We start from the raw sequence: 17,477 nt of genomic DNA, 5'->3' as shown, positions 1-17,477 counted from the left end.
AAGGATTCAATTTTCCGCTAACACAGCCTCCCTTCTGAGGGCATGATGAAGGGTTACTACATAGCTTCCTCTTCAGCAAACTTCCTTATCGTAACTAACTAGTAACCCACAAAGGCCGGGAGGGGAAGATGGGCGGTGGAAGGTTAGGCTGACGCTGGTTCCCGAGGAGAGCCCCGGGTCCAACCAGAAGTCAGTGCAAGAGTAAGGAGAGACAGTCAGACAGGGATGGGCGCTCTTCAGGCGTCCCTCTCAGCTGTCAGAGAGCATGGGCTTCCCAGGGGAGCCTAGTACTGGTGCAGCCTCCCCCAGACACAGACCCCGGTTCTATGGCTCAGAGGTGTCGCCCGTGGATCTGAAGGGTGAGCCCGTCCCCCTGGGGAAAGCAGAATCTCGGGAACGCTGCCACGAGGGACGCCGAGGGCCAGACTGGATCTTGGCTGCTGGGGAAGCACCTGTAGTCCTCAGAACCACACAGTTCAGTCATCTTTCCTTAAGGAGGATTCAAGGGATCTGTCTAGCTCAGGAGCTTATAAAAGCAACCACCGGAATCATGCTGGGACTTGAAGTCACACTTGGGAACGTGCTAGCTGTGGATGCCTGACCGTAGAGAAGAAAAATGACGGCCACCATGTGTCACCGAAGACCAGGGCTCTGGAAAACAGCTGGGTGTGTTACTGCGGGCTTCTCAGGGAGGCTGGTCCTCCTGGCCGAGCGGTGGGGAGAATGGGGGAACGTGCTGTGACTTTACTTTCTGCCCTAGTGAGGACCAGGTTGTGCTCAGGAGACAGAGATGGCACCATCCAGACAAAACCAATTACAAATGATGCATCAAGCCTGTCCAGTCCTACAGTTTCCTTCAGCTGTCATTTTTGCCACCACACTGGGCACAGGGCTCCTTGTCAAAGAGGGACTCGGCACTTTATCCCTGTCTTCTGCCATGGCCAGTTTCTCCACCTCTCGTCTTCCAGATCTGCTTCTGGTTCTCTCTGCTACCCTTGTTTGTGACCTCTTTTCCACCCCTGCCTGCCCTGCTTATTCTGGTTCTTCGCTATGACTCTGGCTTATCCAGTAATATTTCCGATTATTCACTTCCGCTGCTTTGCCTCGGGTCATCTCAAGCGCGTACTCCTTCTAGCTCAGCTTTTCTCAGGGAACCTCCAAACCCGGCTGGACCTGGTTGAAGATGCCCTGCCCACCAAGAGGCCCCATCAGCCGGCCACACCTGTGGGCTGGTGGTGTTAACTGTGGCATCACTGGTGAAGCCCTTGGCTAGAAGTAGTCAGAGTGACATCTCTTTCTTCTGCCTCTTCTTTTCCCTGTCCTAGTTTGGTCTCACCTGGTTTGGACACTTGATACTTGTCCTTCTTCACCCTGGTCATAGTCCCCACTGACCCTCATGTTACAGGACTAGATAAGGAATGGGAAATGGGTCTCTTCTCCTATACCAATCCTAATCAATTGCTAATGTCTGAAGTGAGTGCAGTGTTTCCACGATAGCATCTGACTTCTGTGTGCCACACGGTGTGTCCTGCCTGCCCTGGGTGAGAAGAGACTGCTATCTGAACTACAAATGCTTCACAAGACCTCTGCATTCATTTACCGGGAGCCCTGATCTTTTGGTGAAGAAACAATGTTTCGAGTGCATTAGCGTTTTCCATTCATGTTTGCTATGAAAAGATCTGCAGAACAGAAATGGCAGGAACTGGATCTTTGCTCCAATGAGAGTGTACCCTGCCAGGGCCTTCGGTAGAATCCATTTCGTGGTTCTAGTTTGGGAAGTGTACAAATCTTCCTAGCTTTAGGATGGAAAAAGAGTCGCTTCTGGGGTGAACGGTATCAGAAAAAACTGCGGACCATGATCCAAAAGCCCTTCCCTTATCTTTCCCTTTCAAGTGTCTGCAGTTACTGGTCTCTTGTGACAAAACGTTGCCTCTGTGTTCTGGTGGCGATGTGAATACCCAGATCCGGGGTGGGGGGTGAGCGCACAGAGTCGCACTCCCACTTCCCTACACAAAATCGGGGCGTTCCACCGCAGGGCATTTCCACCTGTATGTGATACTTCCCACCAAGTGTCTCCACAGAGGAGAACCGGCTCCACGTACCTTGTAGTGGAAGAGGAACAACCCGCAGAACAGGCTGTACAGATCGGCTGTGAGCAGGGACAGGTTGACGGAAGTGGCGCTGGTTTTCTTTATGACGACCGGCATGAAGCTGTAGAGACCAAACATGCAGGCGCTAAAGCCAACGTAGAGCAGGCCTGTGGGGAGAGGAAAGAGAGGTGACCTGGCAGCCTCCCCCGGGGCCTCTGAGGACCCCCAGCGCGGGGGAGCCGGGGGGCGCGCCGTTGACCACGCACGCGGGGAGTTTTTCTTCGCTCTGCTAACGGATTTTATTATTGGGCAATATACAGCTAAAACATCACCTGAAAAGTAAAAATCTTCATGCGGAAAATGAACTTTCTGCTTTGCACCACATACGTGATATTTTGCTTCTTCTGGGGAGGAGTGCCTCTTAGTGGCTAGAGTCAGAATATGGGGTCAAGGCTTCCTAATTCTATTTCCAGGGGTGCTGTACTCTACTCTTACTGTCTACGTCTTCTAAAACATTTTTTAAAATCTTTTTTGTTTGCAAAATAGGAACAAAACTACTTGGTTCCATGTATTGTTCACAGTGTTGAATAACTACGTAGTCCTCAAGATGGAAGGCCTGCGTATCACAGAGACGTGGACTAAGTCAGAACGGGAATCCTAACTGGGTGGCCTTGGGCAGACCACTTTGTTCTTCCAGATTTCTGCATCCTGCTCAGTCCTGCACCCCACCAAACAGAGCCCTGCTTCCCCATCACCTTCCCTAGCATACTGCGGGCTCTCCCAGCAGGCTCTGCTGTTTTAGAAGTTGTTAGGTAAATGCTTCATAGACCATCAGACAACTAAGTTTTGTAAAACAGAAAGTTTTTTTTTTTAAAAGTCCTTAAAATGCCATATGGTCAGCCTCTCAGCCTCTAAAATTCTCTCTCATTATAACTAGATATACGATTGTTAATACTAATTCCATAAGTACACAATTTTGTTGGGTCCCAAGCAGGAGTTTCTGGCTGTATGTAGAATTCGGTTCACCTTTTACTAGGTGGTGATACAATTCAAATGTACAAAAATAATGTTCATTCTCTACCTTGAAAGAATAAAGCATAGAATGAGCATAAGTAATATAATTCAGTGGCTCTTTGGGCATTTTAATGTATTAGCAGCATCCAACCTTTCCAAAAGAATCCTTGATTAAATATGTCTGGTATGGGCTGGGGGAAGATTGCTTCATCTGAATCCTGTAAACTAAGGAGGATCTGGTAGGTACTAGACACTTAGTCCCTTTGACTATGAGGACCAGTGATTTCTCTGAAGAGAAATTTGGTTTTCCCATATGAGAAGTATGTAAGGGCATAAATCAACATCCTATACATTTCTGATTCTCAGTTTGAGGAAAGCCCCGTCCAATCTATATGAAAAGATTATTTTGAACATTAAGTAAGCAAACTCAGTACAACAGCCCCCTCTAGTGTGGTGGAAATACCCTAAGAGGAAACTAGAAGAACCCCTAGTCCGTCAAGTACAAGTCCTCTTGCGGATATTCTGTCATAGTAATATCAGATAGCTTCCGACTCTCCATCAGAAGGTTTAATTCCTTAAAAACAGTCAATTTTACTGCAATTGGGTTTCATGCTACTTATAATTCATTTTCCTTTTAACCAAGTTACTAAAAGCGTAATACTAAATAATTTATGATCAATATAGGAAAAGACATAAAATTAATTCAGTATTCCTTCAAAAAAATCTGGGATTAAAAGACTAAGAACAAGCTATAGCCTTAAATTAATCTACTAAAACTCCACTGAAAATCAAACTTGGTCAGAACATAGTCCAGGCACCAGAGCCTTTTTTTAAATTGCATCACTGATTCAGATTAAATACGACTGAGCTAGAAAGTTACAGAATCCTACCTTTCCATCACCTTACCTGGCACACTGTAGACTCTCACATGTGGGATGTGATGTTTTATATTCACTCAATTATTCAACCATGTATTCACTGAGTACCTACTCTACCCTGGGCTAGCAAAGCAATAGAACACAGAATAGAGGAGAACCTTAGAGTTGTTTTAGTGTTAAGAGGGGGAAAAAAAGGTTCATTTTAGGGAATGGCAGGGGTTTGCTTCAGAAAGGGGGACTAACTAAGGCTTCTTTGTGCAAGTGGCATTTACCTTGAATTCTGAAGGACTTAAAGGAGATGGTCAGGGAGGAGCAAAGGCAAGAACATTTTAGGCAGGGAGATTTGCAAATGAAAAACCCTGATGACAGGGCTCATGTGTTCCTGGAGCTGCCAGGGGCCAGGACATCTGTGCAGAATGAACAGAATGAGGCAGTGGAAAGGGATGAGGGTGGAAAATTAGGCAGAGGACGGATTATGCAGGGCCGTGTCGATCTAGGAGGGAAATTGACATCTCTTATTCTAGTTGTAATAGGAAGCCATTGAGGAGCTGGTAGCAGGTGGCTAACACCGGATCCACATCTTTAAACTGGGGCTCTGGCTGCTGTGCTGAGAAGGGACTGGCAGGAGAAATCATGGCAGACCAGCGAGAAGTGCAGTGTCCTAGTCCAGGCAAGAGACGTTGGCGGCTTTGCTCGGGATGGCAGTGGAGATGAAGGAAAGTGGCTGGGTCTGTGGGTGCTCAGCAAGTCCTGGTAATGGACTGGGGCCATCAAGGTGGCCCATGGATTCTCATGAGTTTCTGGTTAGTTTAGAAACTGGGTGAAATATGGTGCCATTTACTGAGATGCAGAGAATTGAGAGGGGAGAGGTTCTCGGGGGAAATAAAAAGCTCTGTGTTGAACATGTTAGTTTTGGACACTTATGCATCACCCAAGAGGATCTGTTCAGTAAGGAGCTGGGTATATAACTAGCGGGCTCAGAGAAGAGGTGACCGTATGACTGGGACGCCACGGAGAGAACGAGATCCGCAGAAGAGTTTTGCTCTACTCATCAGGCGATGTCAGGGTGCTTCAAGCTTAAACACTCTAAACCTATTTTTAAAAACTGCAGAAATTAGCCCAGAAATCAGTTGCATTTCTATAACACGAATAACGAGACTGAAGAAAGAGAAATTAGGGAATCCATCCCATTTACAATAGCACCAAAAACCATACGTTACCTTGGAATTAACTTAACCAGAGACGTAAAGGACCTATATGCTAGAAACTATAGATCACTTTTGAAAGATATTGAGGAAGACATAAAAAGATGGAAAAATATTCCATGCTCATGGATTGGAAGAATTAACATAGTTAAAATGTCCATACTACCCAGAGCAATCTACACTTTCAATGCTATCCCGATCAAAATACCGAGGACATTTTTCAAAGAACTGGAACAAATAGTCCTTAAATTTGTATGGAACCAGAAAAGGCCCCGAATCTCCAAGGAACTGTTGAAAAGGAAAAACAAAGCTGGGGGCATCACAATGCCGGATTTCGAGCTGTACTACAAAGCTGTGATCACAAAGACAGCATGGTACTGGCACAAAAACAGACACATCGACCAATGGAACAGAATAGAGAACCCAGAAATGGACCCTCGGCTCTTTGGGCAACTAATCTTTGATAAAGCAGGAAAAAACATCCGGTGGAAAAAAGACAGTCTCTTCAATAAATGGTGCTGGGAAAATTGGACAGCTACATGCAAAAGAATGAAACTTGACCACTCTCTCACACCATACACAAAAATAAACTCCAAATGGATGAAAGACCTCAATGTGAGACAGGAATCCATCAAAATTCTAGAGGAGAACATAGGCAACAACTTCTATGACATCGGCCAGAGCAACCTTTTTCACGACACATCTCCAAAGGCAAGAGAAATAAAAGATAAAATGAACTTATGGGACTTTATCAGGATAAAGAGCTTCTGCACAGCCAAGGAAACAGTCAAAAAAACTAAGAGACAGCCCACGGAATGGGAGAATATATTTGCAAAGGACACCACAGATAAAGGACTGGTATCCAAGATCTACAAAGAACTTCTCAAACTCAATACACGAGAAACAAATAAACAAATCATAAAATGGGCAGAAGATATGAACAGACACTTTTCCAATGAAGACATACAAATGGCTAACAGACACATGAAAAAATGTTCAAAATCATTAGCCATCAGGGAAATTCAAATCAAAACCACACTGAGATACCACCTTACGCCAGTTAGAATGGCAAAGATAGACAAGGCAAGAAACAACAATTGTTGGAGAGGATGTGGAGAAAGGGGATCCCTCCTACATTGTTGGTGGGAATGCAAGTTGGTACAGCCACTCTGGAAAACAGTGTGGAGGTCCCTTAAAAAGTTAAAAATTGAACTACCCTATGACCCAGCCATTGCACTACTGGGTGTTTACCCCAAAGATACAGACGTAGTAAAGAGAAGGGCCATATGCACCCCAATGTTCATAGCTGCATTGTCCACAATAGCCAAATCATGGAAGGAGCCGAGATGCCCTTCAACAGATGACTGGATTAAGAAGCTGTGGTCCATATATACAATGGAATATTACTCAGCTATCAGAAAGAACGAATTCTCAACATTTGCTGCAACATGGACGGCACTGGAGGAGATAATGCTAAGTGAAATAAGTCAAGCAGAGAAAGACAATTATCATATGATTTCTCTCATCTATGGAACATAAGAACTAGGATGATCGGTAGGGGAAGAAAGGGATAAAGAAAAGGGGGGTAATCAGAAGGGGGAATGAAACATGAGAGACTATGGACTGTGAGAGGCAAACTGAAGACTTCAGAGGGGAGGGGGTGGGGGAATGGGATAGACTGGTGATGGGTAGTAAGGAGGGCACGTATTGCATGGTGCACTGGGTGTTATACGCCTAATGAAGCATCAAACTTTACATCGGAATCTGGGGATGTACTGTATGGTGATTAACATAATATAATAAAAAAAACTGCAGAAATTAAATTTAGGGAGACAGGGATGGAAGATCTACGCTATCCCAGTTCCACTTAGCTAGGTCAACCAACGTGTTTACGTGTGAACGGGCTGTTTTGCGAGCAGAGTTGCAGCCATGTGAGCTCATGATCAGACTGAAGTGGGGACGCAGTGTTGCTGCAATTTGCTGATGTGCTGTTCGGAGGGGGACATGGGCTACTTAGTGGGTGTTCGCAATACATCTGAACACCCAACGTGTTGTCCACACAGGGTTTCCAGTCAATCAATCCACGTGATCAAACAAATGAACTGAATAATTTTTTGACTGACAATTATAGAATGGCTGCAACAAGTCCCTTTAAAGACAAGGTATGTGTATAGCCATTTCTTATTTGCGATGCTTTCTCTCTCACAAAAGACAGCATTTGGTAGCTGTTATCCTCATGCACTAAAGAGATTCAAGCTAAGGAAATAGAATATTATCAGTTCATATCGATTGTGTCCTTGCTACGTGCCATGTACTTCAGATACATTAACTAATATCTACAACCGTAGAACATCTTTACTACTGTTACCCTCTTTATACGGGGAAGGAAACAGGCTAACAGAGTGTATCAGTTAAGAAACAGTCCATAGCACAGGTTCAGTAGAGGGCATTTAATATGGGGCACAAGTCGCAAAGGTGCTTGAGTGGGTGATGGGGGAAAAGGGATGATGAGGCTCCCCAGAGATGAGAATAACAGGAAGCTATTCACACTCCTGGAGCTACAGAGATCCAGGGAGGAGGCCAAGTTCCCAGGGGTCAGAAGCTAAGAAAGCCCAGCAAAGGTACAATCACTCAGAGAGCACTCACCCGTTTCTAGAGACCTGACCCCCAACAAAGAGAAACGGGGAGACATAACCTGGTTTCTTCCTTCCTCCCACCCTCCAATCAGATCGGTTCCCATTGGCCAAATCTGGTCAGAAGCCACCTAACAGGACAGCCTGGGAAGTGGAGTTTGCATGAGTCAGCCTCCGCAATGCAGAGCAGAGGAAGGGTAAGAAACCAATCTGTGACGAAACCGGAGAAACCAGCACACGGAGCTTGAGTAACTAGCCCTGAGGACACAGGCTGTGGGACTTGAAATTCTGAGCACACACCACCAATCTATATTTTAATTATTATGGAGAGAGGCAGGGCTTTGATGGAGCATCCGATGTGATTCTAATGAGCATCTCATTTCATACATAATACATATATGATAAATACATGATGTATGACATGTGATATACATTTAGCTATGATCGATAAGATATACACGTGTATATAGTATGCTGAATATGTTTTATCTCACCCCTTTGGGATCCCGCTGATGTTCTGTCTTTCACTTTCCTTTGGATATACTAGATTTTAAAAACATTATTTTTAATTCTTAGAGATGGCTTCTTGGCACACATGCATCAGGCTAAGTGGCCCAAGGGCCCGAGGTGGGCAGGGCTTGCTCACAGAGCGCGCCTCTGGACCCAGCGCCGCCCCCCCATGGGCAGCTCTACGCCTCCTGCCTCCTCCATGACCTCGCCTCCCCAGGCCTCTGATTCAGCCTCTGTAAAAAGGGTGCGTTCTTAATTATCTTTAAGGTCCTTCCTGCTACTCCATCTTCAGGGAAAGGTCAAATCTCTTATTTTGGCCTTCAGGAGAAAACCAAAACCAAAACCAAAATGAGCATCACCCCCAAGCAGCCGAGAAGAGCCCCCTTGCATACCACGAACCAGTGCTCGCTGACCCACAGCACACTTTTTCTTTGCTTTGACGTTTGGCTCTCACATCAGTTTGTATTTGTTCACACGTCCTTTAACACAATATGGCAAATGGGATAAAGGGAATGTTGAAGCCATGTATTAGATTTCTGACGGTGATTTGAACACACCTGCTCCACAGGACATTTGAGCTCTGTTAGGTCGCACATTTTACTCAAATTTAGCAGTTACATAACCAGACCCAGGCTCTCTGTTGGGTAGGGTAAAACAAAGGAATAAAACGCACAACAATAAAGGTGGTCTTCTTGCTTTGAATTACTCTCTGGATCTTGCAAATGTTATAACGGAATCTGTTTTAAAAAAGCGCCTTCCAAGTGCAGAAAAGATAAAATACATTTATTATCCCACTTGCTCCGTAGGAAAAAAATCTTTTTACTTTGATAAAATGTCAACCATATGAGCTGTCCAAGAGACCGTGTGAGGGGGATTGCTGATGTGGAGACAGGGGAGGGAGAGAAACGCTTTGACAGATGGCGGGAGATGAAGACAGTCTTGGATTTTGGTCTCTTAAGTAAGACGCTGTGAGCTTTCCACCAGACACAGTGCTCAGAGCTCAGCACTCTTGGGTGACTTCCCAAGGAGTGCAGGGATGCTCTCAGAGGACGCTGACTCCCCGGCCTGATATCTCCTTGCGTCTCGGTCCCCAGAGCTAGTATGCCACGTCCCGGTTCCCCAGAAAGACAGAGCAAGGTCAAGCCTAGACCTCCCTCGATTGCCCCACCGCTTCCCTGTTGTCTGTATTTTGAAAGATGAGAGAGGGCGGAACAGGCCGCATCTCCTTTGCTTGCCATTCACTCATTCACTCATTTAGTAAACATTTAACACTGAATGTTATGTGCCCAAACTGAGCTAAACGGTGACCCTGTGTCAGGATGAGATAATGAGGCAGCCCTCCTGTAAAACATCTCAAACCCAACCCTATCAATGCTTTGGAAAGAAAAAGATGACTATCTGGCTCCCTTTCTCACCCATTTCCACCTCATTTCCAACCAGGAATTAAACTGATGGCTCCATAATGTATTCCTTTTATACCGCCTTTCATCGGCGTGGACTACAGGGGATCGACAGTTGAATGGCAGTAAGAGGGTGAAGAGTAAAACTACCTTTTGATGCCACATTTAACTAATACTGAATTAGAACAGAATCTCAGTGGACACGCACATGACATCCGTATCATTAGAGGACAAACTATTTTTTACCATTGTTGTGACTATTAATATGAAATGAGTTTATACCACTGCGTGTGAAGTGTTACCAAGCCCGGGTCACATCTTCTTTCCTGGCTCTGAGAATCCCAAAGGCCAACGCATCTGTAACCTGCGGCTGGTTTCCTTTCCCGGCTGTCTCTCCCCTCCTCCCCGAACCCCTCCTCCAGTGATTTTCATTTAATGGTTAACATTCTGTAGCAAAACTCAAAAGAAAATCAACGGCGGGATTCTGTGACAGACACCAGAGCTGGTCAGCCCTTGAAGTCACTAGCGATAACCCCAGGGAGAGTGATGCATGCATGACTCTGTAGCTGGCCCGGTGCCTTCAGAGGGAACGACATCAGCAGCGAGCTGGCCTTGGACGCTTCCGCTCCGGAGCCGGTAAAGTGGTGCCGGGAAGCTTATGTCATTGCTGTCCTTGCTGGTGGCAGCAGAATTTGACGAAGCTGCCAATCTCATCAAAACTCACATGAGCTGCAGGGGGCTCCAGCAGCCAGCTTCAGTGTGGGCGATCTGGCGTCACCTCGCCTCCGCATTCCCAGTGTGCGCATTTTCCAAGCACCCTCATAAGCCAAGCCCTGTGCTCACTGCTGGCCCCCTGCGTCTTGGTGTAGGCGCTGAAGGGATATCTAGGAAGGTTTTAAATGCCATTTCCTTCTAGGGCTTGCTGTGTGATCATTACAGCAATCACCTAGGATGTTAAATCCTTATCCTAATTTTTTTTTAGAGAAAAGTGATTTTCGAAACAGGTGGAATCTGAGATACCCTGGATGACTATTACCTAGCTCAAAGTGTGTCGGGTATTTTCCACCAAGTCCACTTGGAGATCAATTAACCATTTCTTATGTGCAAAGTGCTCCCTTCTGAAAAGGTTTTTATGAGCTCAAAACGCCCATTACATTGTTTTCTTTCATGCCTTTTTGTTCATTTTCCTCCCTTTACTAAAGTGCCACTTTTTAATGATCACATCAGTTTTGTGTTTCTTGGCTAGAGAAAATTGCTGTCATTTATGTCCCACCACTGCCTCTGGGCCTTTTTTCTTTCTGGTTGGTCTTTAACCTAATAACATACTTCTGTGTCTACACTAATGGCATCTTGACGATGATAATGGGCAGAAGCTCAATTAGGAAACATTATGAATCACACAGTTTAGTCTCTCACCGTGTACAAGAAATCCTAAAATGACAAGGGATTTCATTTTCCTTTGTCTGCCGCGTTCTGAACCCTTTCATGGTTCGTGTCCCACGCCCGCCCACATCACTCTTCAATCATATCCCTCAGGTTTACACAAAACAGCATTTTTAGGTGAGCAAACCCCTTACCTATTTGCCAATCCCAGGGCACCTTTAACAGCTCCTTGTGCTCCATTATGGCTCTGCAAATTCAAAGAAAGCGGATCTGATGAGCAAGAGTATAATGCATCCTACTTCCTTTTTTTTTTCTGTTTCTTTTTTCATTTACCCGATTTATACAAGTCATGAAACAACCAACTGAATTTGAAAAATAACTTTGGGCCAGGGAGAGGGAAGTCGACTTTGGCAGCTGGAGGTTTCTCCCGCAGGTGTGGCGAGCAGCCGTAAGGGTGTGCCGGCCGGCATGATGGCGCTCCAACCCTCCACTGGTCTTTTCACCCAGGAGTCTGCCTGCAGCCTTGATTTCGTCTTGCTTAGATGCATTCTGAAAAGTCTATGGTGAGGAATGGAAAATTTCTGTGCTTGCAGGTTTAATCAGTTTGTGTTTTGTGTTTTTTGTTTTGAAGTCAGTTTTCGGAGTGAGGATTCTCCAGAGCAGGGGTTCTCAAACTTTAAGGTACAACAAAGCCATCTGCAGAGCATGCTGGAACAGTTTCCCGTGCCCCATCCCTAGTAATTCGGGTTCGGCAGATCTGGGTGGGGCCCACAGACGTGCATCTCTGACAAGTTCTCCTGCGGGGCCAGCGTGACACACTGCGTCTCGGAGAGACACACTGCGAGAACCACGGCTCTAGAAGAGGACCAGGAGGGGAAGCTGGCACCGCTCCACCAGAGATCCGTTGGTCGCAGCGCACCCTCAACGTACCCCAGCTGCCACACACAGCCACACGCTACTCCCCTTATTTTGGCCACAGTGGCACTGAGGGGCTCCGTTAGCTCGGACGGACTGTAACGAAAGCAAATGAGTGCTGGGTATCTGATTATATTTTTTGGATTCAAGAATAATAATCCATAAAATGAGCCATCTATCTACAAAATGTTGGTTATGAATAGTTGAACTAGGCGATTTCTTTTCCTCTCACAAAGCTGAAGCACCACACTTAGGAGCTTTAAAATGCCAGCCCACTTTCAAGATGAATCAGAAGTAAAGCCTTTTCAGAGACTCTCCCCATCTCCGTGCCTTGTTTGCTATGGAGCTTTTCCCCTACATCTCGGGATACCAAAATTTGGAGGATCCTTGGAAAGAGCCTGTTGGCAAAACGTGTTTAAGGCGATGCCAAAATATCTCCCATAAATAATTTCAGATGCAGAGCACAATTACAAAGTACCTGCCTTGTAGAAAGGGATTTGGTGAAATTAGAATTCTGTGCTTTGTGGGGAAGGATTTGGTGAAATTAGAATTCTGTGCTTTGTGGGGAAGGATTTGGTGAAATCAGACTGGAGGCTGGACCATCATTCTTCACCCCTTCCATGAAACTAGAACATACAGTCTTTATTGACGGGAACATACGCTTTGTTGGACATTCTGAGGCGCTAGTCAGTGATGATGTCTATGCTCCAGGGAAGGATTATTGCCAAATTAGTGTTTGGGACTTTCTGGTGAATGTCTGTGTTTCATCTTCATCTGTTTAAGGAAAAGAGGAACACCAAACTTCTAAGAGAAGAATTTGAAATATGGTTCCTTTGGCAAATCCATGGGCAATGAAAGAGCAAGCTTATGGAAGGACAAACCTATACCGTAAGCTTCCTAGTAGAGTCGTCACTAGGAAACAGGTGTCCCTTTTTGGAAGTGCATCAGATCATGGCATTTACACTTTGTTATTCTACTTCTCTAAGTAAAACCACTGGCTGTTTCGGGAGAATCAATGTGCTTCACTGTTTTCTTGTAAATTGTGTTCAGAGTCCACTAAGTGGTTTTCTAATAATTGATAATAGCTTCTTTAGCTTTGAAGAAGTTTACTAAGAAAGATATTGAGTTTTCACATTTCATGGAGGAGGTTAGTGAAAGGTTTCCAGCCTTGATTTTTATAAAATAAAATGACAAACTGTACCCTAATGAAAATAATTAGAGTAAGCCCTACAAGTCTCTACTGTCTGAATTTCTTATTATTTTTTACTCACAATTGAATTCCACTGAAAAAAGCCCCGAAGAGTCCAATCATCCCCAGAAATTCCACTCGACTCAGGGTTCGGATGATGTATTCTTCCCAGACGTTGGAGATTCCGTATAATGTGGCTCCTCCTAAGACCAGAAGGTCCCCTACCAGCTTATTTTCCCCTAGGAACCAAAAACACAAATGCAGCTCCATTAAAATTTTCTTAATGAGAATCTGGCACCAGCAAATTGAACTTCCTTTGTCTATTCTATTACGATGCTTTACAGAAGTCCGGTAATTTGCCAACTGAGATCTAGTAAAGTTTGTTTATCTGCGCTCCAGATAGGTTCTGGTATAAAAAGGTTGCCTGTGTCTGCCCAACCAGAACTCTTCCTTTACCCAAAAAAGGGACCCGTTGCTTCTAGGTTGCACCATTTCTACAAAGCCCCGTGTCTTCTGTCTATATATATGTCTAGGAATACATGCTAATACATGTACATGTTATATTTGGTATATTTCCAACAGCTTAGTGGATGTGCTGTAGAACAGAGTCAGTCTGAATTTCCACCCTCTGCTATACAGGGAGAGAAGCTATAACAGAAGTAGACTCTGTTTTGACTATGGGCAAAATGTGCCCTTGCTTAGAAAATGAGAGCGAAAGGGATCATGGGTTGAAACTTTCAACTCCCCTAAAGTAAGTAATATAAGAGTGAAAGTACAGGTAATTGATTATTACATTAATATTTCCTTTTATTTTCATAAAAATATTATTTGTTTTAAAATCAATTTTGGTTGGTTTGAATTCGTCCAATTTTTAATAGGTGCTGTACCAGCTATTTCCTATAACTAGGCAAATTCCACTGCAGGCAGTGTGAAGCCAGGGAGGGAGAGTGGAAGTTAGCAGCCCATGCCGGCTTGTACCCAAGCAGTCTCCAGCTCTGCCTGTACAGGTTAGCACATGGGAGCATGGCCGGCATGAAGCTCTGGGGCACAAGAGAGGCCAGATGTGAAAGGTGCTCTCTCCAGCATGATTCTAGGGGAGGGGCTCACACCTTGGGGTAGCCTTGGATTCCCATATTGGCTGGAACAATCTAAAATGGGGGAACCAGATTCTCAGCATTCGTTTGGGAGCACTGAGCATTCTCTAGGCAATGACTTCACATGAAAGAATCTGGGCGGGGCTTGGGGAAAGACCTCTTCATTCATGCCTCTGTGGTCCCTTGGGAGATTCCACATTGACAGGTGCCCCTTGAACAATGCAGGGGTTAGGGGTGCTGACCCCCGTGTAGTCAAAAATCTGCATATAAATTTTGACTCCCCAAAGACTCAACTACTAATAGCCTACCAATAATATAGAAGAAGTCTTACCAATAATATAAACATTTAACACATGTTTCGTATGTTATGTGTATTATATACAATAGAGTAAGCTAGTGAAAAGAAAATGTTAAGAAAATCAAGAGGATGAGAAAATACATTTACAGTACCGTACTGTATTAATTGAAAAACAAATCCATGTATAAGTGGGCCCTTGCATTTCAAAGGCATGCTGTTCAAGGGTCAACTATACTCTAAAGGAGTCACTTTTCCCAAAGCAAATTCCCACTCCTGGTAAGAATCAGGAAGAGAAGAGACCCTGAAAGGCAGGAGAGCTTGCTGGAGTCAGCCTCCTGGGAAAACCACTACTTACCACTAGATCAAGAAATCAGTGGTGAACTACACTATTCTGGAGTGCTGAAAGACTATTAATATAATTTATGAAAATGAACCCATCCCATTGAATATTTTTGAGTTTTTAATGTGACCAACTGCCTTGTTTTCCTGGGCCTCTCCTGGTTTTAGCACCAAATCCCCTCATCTGAGGAAACCCCTTCATACTGAGCAATCTGGGACAGTCATTTCTCCTGATTCACTGCAGTAGAACAGCTGCACATTTCTTATAAGGGTCACAATTATAGAAAAATTAGTATCAAGTGGTGCAGCAGAAAAAATACTGGCTAGATTCACAACTAGGCCACACCGTTTAGTATTGGTGTGTCGTCGCACACGCTTCTGATCTCCCTTAGCCTGATTTCTTCAGCTGCAAAAGTGAGAATAAGAAAACTTTCTTTGCATAGTTAGGAGGATTAAATGAGATGACGCATGGGAAAGTGCCTGGCACCAAAAAAATGGTCACTCTTTTTTTTTTTTTTTTTTGGATTGTGTTTAATTAAAATGTTCCTCCTTGAAAATGTTTTCTCTTCCTTGAAATAACTATAAAATTATGTCTAATAATAAGAAAAAATGTTGTTTTAGGTATCTAACATCCTTAATAAACAAACTATAAGATGCAATAAATGTATTATAGTAGAAAAATGATATTTTGGAGAGCAAGAAATATATTTCTTTGAGACGTCTCCTTCAGCAAGGCTTAAATCAAAATAAGGAAGAAACGTTCTAACGAGAATTAGAGCAATTACTTTAATTATAATGAAGTGAGAGTAACTTTGAACAGGCCATTATCACTGTGCTTGAGGAAAGAATTTTCAAAATCCCAAGCTAAGGTGAACCATGGCTTAAGCAATGTAAAAAGGATCAAGTCAGACGAACTCTTTTCCTACGAAAAGCTCTTGATAGGGTGATGACAATTTATATTGAGTTGAATGCCTGACTGAAGTTCTGGTGAGTGACTAAGTAATAACAATGAACCAATTCTACCCTAAAGGTAAAAACAAATGGAATATTTTGCATAATGATGCATGCCAATTTTAAGATCATGTTGTCCTTAAAACCGGAGTGGTTTTTTTTCTTTTTTTCAAAACATTTTATATGACAGCTTAAATTGCTGCCTTATTTATTTTGTAACATAAGCCCTTGGATCCTCTGGGCTGCCTTTCGAACATCATACCATGTACCTGGGCACCGTCACTGCAGCATGGAAGGTACTCCATGATGATAAATTTTAATTGTTAACACAAAGACTTCATAGGTCACAAAAAGGATGGTGCTGTGAGTCTTAAACAGATAAAATCCACTCTAGTATGTTTGAGCTACTCTGCATTGTTTTTTTAAAATTACTACTTTTGGAAGACCCTCAGATGGACTTATTTCTTGTCTTGAAATAGTATTACTCCTCTCCTAATACTGCACTTGAAATTAAAAAAACATTTTTCCCCCCACGAGTAGTGAATAGAGTCTAGTAAAATCAGTTCAACTTAGCTTAACATTCTGGGCTTAAACATTCAGATTATCAGGGCAATTGTCTTCCTTGACTAGGAAATGCAAGACGAAGGCTGGCGGTCAATGGCTAAGGCTCAGCAAAGCAGAATTTTCATTAATAAGGGCACATGCTTCTGCTTAGTCTATGTTTACATCTTTCAAGTAAAGCTGAGAAAGTGTAATTAAATTATGACTTTAGAACCACTAGGGTTTGTGTCAGACAAAAAAATTATCTGATTGGTCAAAGATCAGGATCACTATGGGTATAGAGCGTAAAACTGGCCCTTTCATATAACATCTACTGATATCCCATGGAACCAGTGTTTCACAGAAGAAAATCTGGGAGAAGCTGGTGTGTGTATTTTCAGCCTGTCTATTGAGGTAGGGTTGATTATGTTGTGTAGGCAGTGGGTTTGTGAGGGCCGAGGCTGTCTCTCTTTTGCTCCATGTTGTACTTTAGCTCCCAGAGACGTGGAAGATGGAAGGAAGCCTGCCCCAGAGTCCAAGAGCCTTGGGTTCTAGTCTAGACCCTGTTTTTGTAGCTCTGTGACCTTGGGAACTCGCTTGGCTTCCCTCTATCTTAGTGTTCTTGTGGGTCACATATAAAGTTGCCAAACAAGGTCTGTTTCAGCTCTAGTGTTCTACAAAGCAACTTAAAAAGATAAATTATATTTATTTCAGGTACTTCCTACAACCTTCCTACAACCTAGTCTTATTATGAGAAATGTCCCAATTTTGACTATCATCTAATCCCCTAGAAGGAAGGTCAAGTCCAAGAACTATAGAAATAGGAATACTTTCTATTCCATTCTTGATGTTAACAAAGGAGATCATGTTTTCTGTTCCCCAAAACCTTATGTAGCATAAGAATTTTTGTACATTTTAGAAAACTGCAAGGCCTACAAAAGGATCCTCTGGAAACCTCCCTGAATCAGGGATCCCCATCAGATTCATAGCAATTGGATGAGTAAATCTTGAAGCTTTACTTTGCAGGTCTACAAGCTG

The 17,477-nt window shown here is 43.8% G+C and overlaps 1 protein-coding gene across 1 annotated transcript in view; it reads right to left on the bottom strand.

Annotated features, from left to right (window-relative positions):
- The window catches only part of SLC35F1 (solute carrier family 35 member F1), a 402,488-nt gene that overhangs the window by 37,302 nt on the left and 347,709 nt on the right, over positions 1–17,477 (bottom strand). The window contains exons 5-7 of the mRNA XM_034669043.1: positions 13,300–13,456; positions 11,308–11,360; positions 2,103–2,257 (exon numbers count right to left, since the gene is read on the bottom strand). Of these exons, the coding sequence (XP_034524934.1) occupies positions 2,103–2,257; positions 11,308–11,360; positions 13,300–13,456 (365 nt within the window). The remainder of the gene's footprint in view (positions 1–2,102; positions 2,258–11,307; positions 11,361–13,299; positions 13,457–17,477) is intronic.

This window comes from Ailuropoda melanoleuca, chromosome 10 (assembly GCF_002007445.2).
Source record: "Ailuropoda melanoleuca isolate Jingjing chromosome 10, ASM200744v2, whole genome shotgun sequence".
NCBI lineage: Eukaryota > Metazoa > Chordata > Mammalia > Carnivora > Ursidae > Ailuropoda > Ailuropoda melanoleuca.
Note: the sequence above shows the minus strand (reverse complement) of the source record. Positions and strands in the feature narration are given on the sequence as shown.